The 13,460-nt window shown below is 37.8% G+C and overlaps 1 protein-coding gene across 13 annotated transcripts in view; it reads right to left on the bottom strand.

Annotated features, from left to right (window-relative positions):
- LOC108895425 (granzyme B) overlaps positions 1–6,467 on the bottom strand; it is a 68,962-nt gene extending 62,495 nt beyond the window's left edge. For 2 of the 13 annotated variants that reach the window (XM_051077493.1, XM_051077491.1), the window contains exons 1-2: positions 6,368–6,467; positions 6,046–6,205 (exon numbers count right to left, since the gene is read on the bottom strand). In XM_051077493.1, the coding sequence (XP_050933450.1) occupies positions 6,046–6,149 (104 nt within the window). In that variant the 5' untranslated portion in view covers positions 6,150–6,205; positions 6,368–6,467. Of the gene's footprint in view, positions 1–71; positions 205–453; positions 608–701; positions 786–2,194; positions 2,433–5,752; positions 5,886–6,045; positions 6,206–6,367 lie in introns of those variants that run through there. The other 11 variants (XM_051077486.1, XM_051077482.1, XM_051077487.1 and 8 more) reach the window with 10 other exon arrangements.
- Positions 6,468–13,460: the final 6,993 nt, after the last annotated feature.

The following is a 13,460-nucleotide window of genomic DNA, read 5'->3' as shown; positions in this document are numbered from 1 at the left end:
ACATAGTTTGATTCACTACAGTTCACTACTACAAGTACAATGATTTTAAATGTAATTATTTTTTATATTACCTTAAGAATCATTATGTCATTTATTAATTCAGTTGCACTGTAGTCTTTATGTGGAAACGTATCTTTCACATATATACGCTGTATTCCATTACTGTTACGGACATTGTGAACACCTAGTAACGCTGTGAAGGACCTGAAATGACAAAAATAAATGTAAAAACGTTATCTTGAAGTAAACATATTAGTTAGTTGGTCAGAGCATTGTATTCACACAATGAAAACATTATGAGACTTGAAATTATGTCATATATGTCACATCATAAAGGAGTCATGAAGTGTATTTGTCAGTCTAAGTGCATGAATCTAGTTTTTTATTGAAACATGAAATCTTATCAGAGGCCATGAATTCCCAATAGATAAATATAAAGTGTGTTAAACTGACTTGGCTTGGCAGTGCGCTGCAGTCATCACAAAATCCTCAGTCAGAAGGAAGCCATCACAGTAAGATGTTTCACCATTCTGCATGTGCCGCTCCAACAGCACCATGTATGGCCTGCTATGTGCCACAGCCTCATGTCCTCCGTAAACTGCAGAAGCTAAATAAATGAAAATATATATACATAAGAAAAAATAACATGTTATAATACCCTGTGCACATGATGCACATGATGTCATAAAACCTAAACTTACCTTGACCATCAAGAGTCAGTGCCAGTATCAATACGACCAGTTCACAGTGGATAAACATGGTGAGTTCACAGTCCAGCTGAGCTACTGAGGAACAGTGGTACACATCACTGACAAGTTCAGTCTTTAAATGCTTCCGAGAGAAGGACGTGTTTGCCTGATTACACATTTTGGCTTTGAACCACAGTCATAAGGAGGGGCCTCTATCACCTCCAGATTATGAGAAATGTTAGATTTTCATAAAATAAGTCTAAATTCTTTAGATAATATTTATTTAGTTTGTTTAGTTCACATACACCACATGTAGCAATATATTCATACCTCTATGGTAACACACACAACTTTGAATATAATAAGTCATCAAGATGCTGTTGAAAGTAAAAAAAAAAAGATCAATCAGCAGACTGCAGCATTTTTTTTACTGTGTCCGGGCCAGGACCAGCAGACTCAAAGACAGCTTCATCCACCACGCTGTCAGGAAGCTCAACTACCTCCCTGCTCTTCCCCTCTCCCCCCTGCACACACCAACTCTGGACTCTGAGCTCCCAGTTCCCCCTTTGGATACTGTTCATCCCCCCCACCCCAAACACACACACATACACACAAACTCAGGGGCACCAGCCACTTTACACAGCATTTGACTGCTCCGTTTGCACAACACGCCTTGTGACTTTAACCTGTTATGTGCCGTAGTCTTATATTTATTGACCTGTTGTTGTATTGTAGATATGTTTATTTTTATTTTTTATTTATTTTTTTTTATTATTTCTCTCTAAATATTTTTTTATATTTTTTTTTCTACTTTTATGTTTACCTTGAGGCACAGTGGGTCTAAGAGAAAAATCCAATCCTCTGTATGTGCATACATATGGCAGAATTGACAATAAAGCTGGCTTTGACTTTGACTAGTTTAAAAGAAAATGCACAAATCAGTGATGTTTTTAATGCATAATATTTCATTTAAGAACATAGTATATATGTCTAAATATTACACCTGTTAAACAGCATTAAGTCTACAGCTGAATATTTGATTTTACATCACACTTGACTTGTGTGTCATAATTGGCTTTTAAGTGAACTTTCCAAACAAAAAATTGTAGAATTTGGTATCATCAAAGTAAAGCATTTTTTTTTTTTTTTTTTTTAGAAAATCTTTCTAAAGCAAGCGAGTCCAGACTTTGGTCTGACAGTCTCACTGATTTAAGATTAAGTTCTTTAATATTAAAAATATTAAAGGAAGAAAGATGAACACAAAAATTCCAATCTGCTATAAAGTAACAGCTGTCAGATAGATGCAGAGGAATAAAAAGTTGTTTCCCTATTAATACTATAAATAGTATTAATACTATCTCATATTTTTACTTAATCACATTACAATACTTGGTTTGAAGGGTTTTTGCAAATTAAAGAAGTCAAACTAGACATCTGCAGCCATACTGTAGACAGCTAAAAGAGGACACAGCATTTTCTGTTTTGTGAGAAAGCTGAACACAAACCTTAGGGATTTCCAGACCACACAATTCTGCAAGACGAAGATCGTATCATGTACAACTTGTTGGGGGACACGTTATGTTTCTAGTTATGTGAAGAAAAATGTTAAGGTCCCCCTTCTCTTCCTCAGTTCCTGCCCTGGTTTTTGTCTCTGTCCAGTCTTCCCCTCTCCCTCTGTGTGTAGGTGTGTGTGTGCTTTCTCCTCAGGGGCGTGGCGTGGCACCGGCACTGCTGCTATCTATTAACTCATCCTCACCTGTTCATCACCCTGGTCTGCTCGCAGTCTGTATTTTGTTCTAGTTTTCCACCGGTGCTCCATCAGCTCCTGTGGATCTCCAGCCGCCTCTGTTAACCTCCTGGCTTCCCTCCCGGGCTCTCACCTCACTCCCTGCACCACGACCTGACTCTCAGCCCTGGACTTTTCCCCGAGACCTTTTTCCACCTGTTGCATTGTTGCTGTGGCAATAAACCACTTCTGTCCCTGCATTCCTGGTGTTCTGTGGTCTGACTCAGCGTTGGGGTTCTGTATATGTTAACCCATGACAAAAAAGAAAGCATGGCTGACTATTTGAGAAGATCCAGATATAGTACTTTCCTCAGTTATCACCACACAGACAAGGAAAACTTGATCACTAATGGTGGCCCAGGTGATAAAGAGATTATTAAATGGAGGAATTCAGGGAAGTTTTGTACATGAGAATATAGTGAAGGCACTGAAAATAGAAAAGAAGGCCCCTCTCTCATGTGTACCTTAAGCCTTCCACTCATGGTATTATTTCACTGAAGTCTCCTACATTTTGATTGATTGTAAATTAAACTTTATATTTTGTAAAACAGTCTCTGACCCCAGTTTACTCTGGGTCTAGTGTATGTGGTTATTGCTTGTTCACATGTGTTTAAACTGTTTGTGTACAGTTTATCTTGTTTGTAATTAAGACAAAGCACAGATAATATCATGAACCATTTCCTCAGTCTGAGCTGACAGCAGTATACCACCTATATATACTTGGTTATCTCTCATTCTTTCAGGTCTTATTTTCCATTAAATATGTACAGAAAACAGAATGATCCCATGCAACTGTCTTCACTTACAAAGACCACGGCATTTAAGTATGAACATTAGCTTATTGGAATGGCAGGTACAACAGGGGTGAATGAAGAGAGAGAACCTGATGAAAATGTTAATGAAAATCCTAAATAATCTCACCTGCAAAAATAATTGTCCTTTGTTATCTTCACAGTTCATTTTCATTTAACATGTTGTTTAATTTAATTCTTAATTTTTTGTGTGTTTTGTCTCAGAGTTCTTCCTACATTGCACTTGTCAGTAGGTGGCAGATTAAGTTATGTCTTGTACATTACTGACAGCAACATAGACATAGGCAACATGCAGCTGACAGTCTGAGTCCATGGAAGCATGTGTTCTCAGTGCTGCTGTACTGATAGCTTGTTACTGGTTGAACTGCTGGAGACATCTAGCTGCCTGAGAGGTGAAGTGAACATGATGAGAATAAAAACCAGTCCAACTCAACCCTGTGGTTGGGAATGACTGGACATGCAACATCAGGCAACTTTGTAAAAGTAAAAACTAATTCTACTGCTGTAAATTTCCTGGAACATGCATGTGAGTGCAGCCTGGGTTTGACAGATCAGTGGGGAAAGAAGTTTAAAGAGGTTAATGATGGGAAAGGCTGCATGTACAAGGGCTGTAAAGGACTTCAATTAAATCTCATATTATAGGTACAGATAATTGACTACCTGGATGACGTATGTGAAACACCAATAATAACTTACCAGTGAGCTTGAATGGATATAACTAATGTATATATATAATAAAATCAGAGTGGCAGCTCTCAGAAGCGTTAAGTAGAAGGTTCTCTCTGTGAAAACTAGCCTGAGTAATCTAGTTTTCACTTAGTCCCTCTCTATATTGATGATATGAGCCTGGTGTGATACACCTCTTTATCCTGACACCACCTCCCGGCACCATTTGGTGCTGACAGCAGACTTTGCTGTAAATTTTCTGCCGTTTAAGTATAATTTTGATGTAACACTCACAGATGACAAACATCATTAGTAGCAGGATTATTCTGTCCTCATATTTGTTGTCAACACAAGTATTCAGACTGATATTATTTGTTGATTTGTATTTTTTTTAAATCATTTTAGTAAATATGGCTTTAAATAAATAGCTTCATCATTGCCCTCCCTCATTTTTTATTCATATTCTTCTTGCAGTATAGTATTACTTCCATAACATTATTTAAATTTATTATTTATCTTATTATCATTTATTATTTAAATTTAGCCTATGTTTGGACTGGTAACAGAAGAAGGTGGCCTTATTTAATAATTCCTAAACAATCTCATTGGACATAAAACATTTTTGTACAATGAGAAAGTGCCAAAGTTAGTGTACAACCGTCGCATTGGCTGTTCTGTCAGTTGCTAAAAACTCTAGTTACAGGTTCTGTTAAACAACAGGTGGGCTTGATCAGGTTTAGAACTTATAAATGAGAAGAAACTTTCAGCTCTGACTTTATCAAGTGAACAGTGACCCTTGTTGCATCAATACACTTCACAAGGAGGCAGTGTTGTCTTATTTGTGGGTTTAATTCATGTTCAAGCAGCGAAGTGTGTGTAAATGCGTTTCATACATTTTCAATCTTTTGACTGAACATTCCAAATAAAAAATTATATCATTTGAAATCATCAAAGTAAAGAAAATGAATTATCGAAAGCAAGAAAGCCCAGACTTGGAAGCACTGGTGTTACAAGTATTTCAGTGATTTCATTGGAAAAAAAAGTAAATTCCAATGTTGTGATCTGATCAATTAAGTATTACATGCATTAGAGATTTTTCATGCCGTTTTCATTACTGAGTCGATCCAGTCTCTATACTCAGGTATCTTAGTGTAGCAATGTATAGGTTGTCCTGATTTTGGATTGAAGGTGTGGGACACCACCCCGTACGCCTTTCCATCCTCACAGACCAATGGACCACCAGAGTCTCCCTGGAAGTACAGTGTACAGTGTTTCAACAACAGTAAATTAATTATCATTGTTGACTAATGTGTGTTTGTCCATGTAATGTTACTTAAATATACATACTTCACCCGGCCCAGTCTGTCCCTCAGAGCAGTACAACTTATCCATGGTACAGAACTCTTTGTCAATGAGTGTTACATTGACTTCCATGAGCTTCAAAGACATCTGTTTTTTGTTCCTGTCATTTCTTCCCCAGCCGGAGACTGAACATGATTTTGGCAGAGAGCCATCACCTCGGCCTGCGAGAGCAATGGGTCTCACATTGTTGTTAAAATGTGCCTTAGAGCTCAACTGGAGGAACAGAGAGAGATGAAAAAAACAAAAAAACAAACATGAGGCTGAAATATCAAATTTATGCAGTGTCCACCTGTTTAGCTATTGTTCAGTGATACTAATGTATACACTACAAACAACAGTAATACAGTAATATTTGCAAGTAACATGATGAGAAACCTAGAAATAACAAAACCAGATGAAAGCAAAACTTTGCCTTTTAATGATAAGGATTTTCTCACCTTAAGAAGCATTATGTCATGTTTATGTTCCATTTTATTGTAGTCTTTCTGTGGAAATGTATCTTTCACAGATATACGCTGTATTCCAGTAACCTTATTCATGTCATGAACTCCAAGGAAAACAGTGTAGGACCTGAAATAATAAAAAAAAACAGTAGTAGTATGGTCAGTGTATTGAATTCACAAAATAAAAATATCAAGAGACTTGAATTTATCTATTTTTTGTGAGATAAGAGGTCTCATCAGGAGCCCCAGAATTCCCAATACTTAAACATAAAGTGTGTTAAACTGACTTGGCTTGGCAGTGGGCTGCAGTCATCACAAAATCCTCATTCAGAAGGAAGCCACCACAGTGACTTTTACCACCATCCTCTGTGTGCTGCTCCAAAAGCACCATGTATGGCCTGCTATGTGGTACAGCCTCATGGCCTCCAAAGATTTGCCCTGTATGAACTGGAAAAAAACGAATCGATGACCATTGATCTTGTTGATGTTCTTAACAGATATACCTAAACTGACCAAAGAAACACAGAGTGGAATGGAGTTTGTCATGTACTGTGGTCTAATGTGTGTTCTATAACCTGGATGAAAAAATTATGTAAAAATGCTGCTTACCTTGACCATTGAGAGTCAGTGCAAGTATCAGTACGACCAGCTCACAGTGGATAAAACATGGTGAGTTCACAGTCCTGCTGAGCTACTGAGGAACAGTGGTGCACATCACTGACAAGTTCAGTCTTTAAATGCTTCCTTGACTTAGAGAGAGAAGGAAGTGTTTGTGTAATTTGCATATGCAAAAGATGTGGCTTTGAACCACATTGATAGGGTGGATGTCTCTATCACCAGTGTGAGAAAAAGTTTGAGTTACATAGTACAAGTCAAAATTTTTAGACAGTATTTAATTAAACAGATATGGAAGTATGAAAAAGTTAATGTGCAGTTATCACTCAAACACTCACACATTTTATCTGATTTTTCACATCAAGACTTTTGTTAGGCCACTAAAACTTTTCACTGAACACTCACTATCACAGATATCTGGCCTGGATTGACATTTACATGAATTTAATGTCTAATGGTGTGAATGTGAGCATAAATCAGACCAGAGTAGTGACCTCTGATATTATGATGCCTCTGTGGTGACACTCACAGCTACTGGTATTTCATGTTTAAAGCTGTGGCTTTCTCAGAGGAGTCACTGTGTCTGTCACACATCCCCAAAGGTAACATTATTCTGATGTTATCACGTCATAAGACAGTCCATGAAAATAGGATTTGTTTGAAAATGTGGTTCATGGAACTTACAGTGAAACGTGACCCTTGAGCTACTAAAGGAATGAACAAGTCATTAGGACTCTGCTGAAGTGAGAAGGAGATCAGTCACCACACTGCATCCTAAAAATTTTAGTAAAATCTTCTCTAAGCAAGGAGCCAAACTGTAATTATTTCTTTATTAGAAAAATGTATGTGTAACATAAATCAAATGCAATTCATAATGTCAGCTCCTAAGTAGTGGGTTCTGCCAGTCAGTTTGGCAAAAATAAAGGAAAATACACTTGCAAGGTTTGACTGCTGTATCATTTTAGCAACCAGTGAAAGATGAAAAGGGAATTTAGATGTTTGCCGAATACAAGGACAGAGGATCAAATGTGTGAATGAAGCTTTGCAATGACAAGCTCAAATGGTAGCGGCTGTAACCTGTTCTCCAATTTTCACCATGTAGCCAAGGATTAAAGTATGCAGCTGACTGACCAGAGTGGAGATATGTCTGTTACATCACTTCCTCAGTCTAGACTCAAGTATGTCCCTCATATCTTAGGTACAAACGTTGTAGTCATTGTTTTGAATGGTACACAATAGAGTTTTCATGTGTTAAAGAAGGGAAGAACAGGAGGTGGGGGAGGATGGGGAAGAGTGAACAGGTTTTTGGGATGTGAGCTCCTGGAGTCCAGGGCAGTAATGGGAATTACAGCAGGAAACACAGAGAGGAACTTTTTTTGGTAGAACAGGGTCTTCAGCCCTGTCACTTTTATGGGGACCACGGGGATGAGAGGACCGACTGGTTTAGCCATCGGACACAGCAACAAGGAAAGCGGGAATGTAATAACAGCCATAAAAACATCAATCACAGTGAAAATTACATGTTTATTAAGAAGAAAGGAAAATGACAACAATAAAAACCACCAGACACAGAAACAGACATTCCTAACTGAAATCACATATGGGAACCGAGGTTTATGGCCCCTGAGCTATGCTGATATGACACTGACTGTGTTCAGCAGTAATCGTGATGAGTTTACTCGTTGTTGGTGTTCATGCAGATGATCTCTACTGTATGAATATAGTTAATGTTAGACTTGTATCAGATTTTCTTACAAAAATTATCCCTTAAGGTTTTCATTTAGGTGGTGCCATCCACTTCAATGACCACCAATTATCCCCTGTGACTTAGTATAAGAGAGCAAAGCGTTTGTAGAGCATCGTAAAGTATAAGAGAATATTTCAGTTCATTTCAATATTTCAGTTCCCAAATCAAACAACTATTGCAACATGTGAGGTAACTGTATATTCACAGTGTCTGCAGTGTTCATTCAGATGTGTACATTTGAGTTCTTCCAATAAGCATGCACTGCTCTTTCTGGAGGATTAGTGTGTTATGGCCCAGCATTCTGGAAGTGGAAGCCAGCCAAGCAGGAGACCTTGCTGCCCACAAGAGAGGACAAGACAAGTCTGGATTCCAAGACTGTAGCTCAGCTTCTGTGATGGGAAGACGTCACCACTGTCAGGAGAAATAAGACTGTTCCCAGACAAAAGTAAGACAGCATTCCCAAATGGTCTCCACACACACCCACCCACCCACACACACACATACACACATTCTTCGTTAAGCGAACCTGTTCAGTCAGCAAAGCTCATGTCATTGACCTCACATGACAGTTATGATCTACCAACATAAAACCACATTTAATCTGTTCATTCACACTATTGCTCGAGTTGCATAAAATGATGCCAACAGAAAACTGATGATGCATGATCTAATCAGTTTCACTGTGTGTGTGTGTATGTGTGTGTGTGTGTGTGTGTGTGTGTTGTGTGTGTGTATATATATATATATATATACATACATATATATGTAAGAACTACTGCATATACTTAGACAACAAACTCTGCTTGTTTTGCTATCATATATACTGTACCATACAAACTCAAACTCAAACTTTGCTTTGTGACTTTACTGTGCTGAATGATCATGGCATTCTTCATTTGTTACTGAATAATTGTGACCTAAATCAAGAAATATCAGACCAAAGAACCATGTGCTAAGAATCTGTTCAAATAACTGCTAATAAAAAATCATGAAATCATTTTTAAGTTCTAAAGTAAAGCAGTATTTTCATAGCTGGAAAGGTAATGCTACACAGATAGACACAGCTGGCTGTTGATGCCTGGGGAGATTCTGCAAGTGGAGATCAGAAATCAGAAAGCATTCTTAGGTGCACCTGTGATTTCAATAAAATATTTTTCTTCCAAGTCAGGCTTTGACTGTTTATCCTCAATTAAATTTAGATATGTGCTGTTCAAATTAACTTTGACAGACATTGCATGATGAAAACACTCAACAAACTGGAGGAGTATGCAGAGTTGAGCAGTCATTTTTATTTTGCCAGGGGTTCAAATGACTTGACATACTGTCTGTAAATGCATTTTATACGTAGTGCAGCTCTCATCAGTGACAATTCAGAGTTTTACTACCTCACTGAAAATTCTCCACTTTCATTTTGTCTGAATTAAGTTATACAGTGCTGTGGTTTCTAATGTGTGAGTTTCAGTGCCATCTTCAGTATTAACCTGCAGTGTATTTGACTGAAATGGCACAAGTTGACATTGTAAGAGAGGTATTCATGGCCGACTTGTCAGTTTGGTACAAATATTCATACTGTATATCATGTGTATGTATTAGTGCTGTTGTGAAACACAGGAAAATATATTTTTTTTTATCCAAGTGTTCATACTCCCATTATCTCCACAGCAAAGAAAACACTTTTATGTACACAACCTTTGAAAGGAAGCCATGTGTGTATGTGTGCTGGGCACATTAGATGAAGAAAGTTCACTTTCCCACTACAGTCACACATTTCTCTGAAAAAACATCTGATGCAAACTGTAGCTTCTCATCTGACTGTCAGTCCTACTGCGCAGACCAGAGCTTCAAGATCATATCTTACAATTCAAACCTTTGCAATCTTATGTTGATTTATCTTGCCTCAGCTTGTTTGACGGCTTTCTGTGAAGCATGTTGTAATAGTCAGACAGCAGGTCCGCAGCACATGAGCCAGTACTGTACTCTCCCACTATGAGGCCACATTTTGTTTGTCTTCATCTCATTATTCTTGTAGGTCCCAAACACAAAGAAACTAGATCAGGGGCTCATACTGAATTTCACGGCTGCTTTTTTTGTTCACATATCACAGTTGGCAGGTGCAGTTGTGTAAGCACCCATTCACAATATTGATCTACACAGTGAAAATATGAACAGGCAGACAGTTAATGGCTATATGTAATTACCAAAGAAAGCCACATGTTCTTCTCGCCAAAAGTCAAGCTTCTTCTCAAGTAACGTGGCCGGCAAAAATGAGAGAGAAAAAAGACAAATCATTTGACTGAGCCTTGAATGACATAAATTATGTCAACTCTATGGGTGTTTTTCTGATCTGCTTGATCCATTTCAATCCAAAAAACATATGGTGACTATCCACTTTAGACATGGGATTCATATTTAGATGTATCAGATTTAAACCAGTATAACAAGGGCATGGGAATTTTCTTCTTTCCCCTCCTTTTCATTTTGTTGAAGAATGAAGCTTTTCCAACAAAATAGCTAGGCCTCTTTTTTCACAAGAAAGGTGATACCAGTAGCTAAAAGCTTTCATGTCTTCAGTTGTGCTACTCATCAGGCCTTTGAAGAGGACTTGTCAAATATGAGGAAATGGTATAAACCTACTGGTGATTACTAAAGTCAATATCATGTTCTCATTAGATGGTGGCCTATGTCAGTCAAGTAACAGGCTCCTAAATAAAAATGAAAAGTTGAAGACATAAAGGTCTAATTTCCCTTCCCCACAAGATAATTGACCTTTAGCTAAGCCCTGCTCCCCAGTAGTCACTGCTGTTTTGCCTATCAAGCTTTCCGTTTCAAATGGCACATACGCAGTTAACAGCGATAACAGTGGCAGATTTTACACTTGAAACTCTTAGATCAGCACATCAGTGTTTTCAGACCAAGGCCAACAAAAGCAGTCTTTTAATGTCTTGTTGCCGAGCATCAGTTTTGTCGGCTGAAATTATAACTGTTGCTGGCAGATTTTATTCATCTGTATCTCCCTAGTAAGTGAATATTAGCTCCATGAGTTGCTTGAAAGTGCTGTTGTTTAAACCTGACTCATTTTAAACATGAACAACATGAAAACAATAATAATAAATAATGCAAGGTTCTTGCAGTGTAGAGTTTACAGGGACTTGTTCTAGTCAACGTGATCTCATGGTGATTGCATATAAATAGCATATGGCTTTCAAGGACATTTCACATGTCATGTCTACACATTTGAAGTTTCCCCCACTCCATCCCTCGATTGCGGAGAAAAGGCAATTTACTGGCATACATCAGCAGTCTCTCCACTGGGTTAGGAGTTAGTCATCACTGATATGAAGTGGTACGAAATGACGTGACAAGCAAAAAATGTGTTGTGATAAGGTGAAATGACTCAAGGAAATTATCATGCTATTCATACACCATTTGGTGATACCAGCCTGTTAGTATGATATGTACATATGATAAGGAAAAGTATAAAATCTATCTATTTTAGCCACTTAGTTTACATGGAAAAGTTGGAAAAGTAAGACTGAGGTAAGATTTTTGTTTCGTTGTTTCATTGTGATTTTCAGTATGTTTCACCTGTTACATTACAAGAGGAAATACTTCTTGGATGAGGACTGACTAGTGTGTTAGGCAGACATTAAATATCAAGCTTGGCTGGGTTTCTGGAGTATAAATGTCCCCAGTGCAACAGATCAGTACAGAGCTGCTAACATTAGTCTAAACTCATATATAGTATAGTATAGTATAGTATAGTACAGTATGTAGTAGCATCCAGATCAGTTCTCTCTCCGTGAGGAAATACTACACAGCCTGGATGCACTGGTCATGAACAGGACTTTTGTGTAACGTAACCCCACCAAACAAAATGTATGAAATGCTGTTGACCTTAAAAGAAATGCTAGGTTACTAGTATAAATAGACTAGTTAGCAGGATATGTTAACATTATGTTGCATTAACACTGACTTATGTAAGAGTATATAAACACTCATGATTTTGCTCTTGTAATTTAGGATTTGGACAGGCTTAAAAAAATAAATAAATAAATAAAACACACAACAACAATTAAAAAAAAAAAAACGTGCACACCCCTTTGACATGTAAATAAATCCTAAGCTTTACAGGTTCCAGTCATTTTTATTAATCATCAAAAAATTCACATATATAGATGATTTTGATTTTTTTTTAACAGTCTGTAAAGTCTGACTGAGATAATAACCCTTGGGGTATCAACAGATATAACAGAGCGTGACAACTCCCCCCACCCACACACACACACACGCACAGCCAGATGCTTTATATGCATACACACATACATATACAGAATACCTTTGCAGTGTCTCCTCGTGAGTTCGTCTGTCTGAGATCCAGTGTTCTCACCGCAGAGAGCGCCTCTGAAAGAAAAACGTGTCGGTCAAACAGCGTGGAAACAAAAACAAACCTTTGAAAGGGTGCTGTATAGGTTTTCACTGTGGTGCAAAAGAGGTCTGTAAGCAGGCAACATAAGACTAATACATCAGCCCTTTTCATGGAGGGCAAGCTAAGGGTCAGATGTAATTAATAGGAATGGTAAGCTGATATTTAGACATTCCCATTAGTACGGTATAGCTGCGGGAACTGATTGAAGAGCCAGATGTGGAAGTTAGAACTAGTTTGGTCTGACTGTGTCATATTGGGTCATGGTACTCACCATATTTCAGCTGAGCATTGGTTTCTATTTTTATGATGGCTTGAAAGCCGATAATTTTCTTTAGTTTTTTTCAGTATTTATCAGTGACGTGAGAAAAGTTCTTTTCTCCTTTTTGATGTTTGTAACTGTGGTGAGATTCATTTGCATTTGTTTTCATTTTGCATTTGTTTTTACGTTTCTAATCTGATGCGTGTGTGTGTGAATTCAAATAGTGTTAAACTTGAAATTAGAAAAATTCCCACATTAGATGTGGTTCTTTCATTTCTTCAGTAGAGATATGAATCAGACCAAACTCTCTGTCACTCCCTCTACTGAAGGCATCTTCATGGTATTTCGTAATGTGGAGATTTTCTATAAACATATTTATGATTTGATTTATGATTTGGGAGAAATAGCTACTATCATCTGTTTGTGCGAAGCAGGAATACCTGCGTGGAAAGCCTTTAACTGGAGCCAAGCTTTTCAGTGCCCAACTCCCCAAGGTTCACTTTTATACAGGAAACCTTGAATAGATTGGTCCCACCAGATGGAAAAGGACACTGGTATTCTGGGTATTTGGCAGTCAGTGGGGAGAAGAAAAGGCAGGTATTTGGAGGTATTTGGATACATAGTGGACAGACAGGAGGTGGATAAAGAGGATGTG

This window comes from Lates calcarifer, linkage group LG17 (genome assembly GCF_001640805.2).
Source record: "Lates calcarifer isolate ASB-BC8 linkage group LG17, TLL_Latcal_v3, whole genome shotgun sequence".
Lineage (NCBI taxonomy): Eukaryota > Metazoa > Chordata > Actinopteri > Centropomidae > Lates > Lates calcarifer.
The sequence above is the reverse complement of the archived record's forward strand: the minus strand, read 5'-3'. Positions and strand labels throughout refer to the sequence as shown.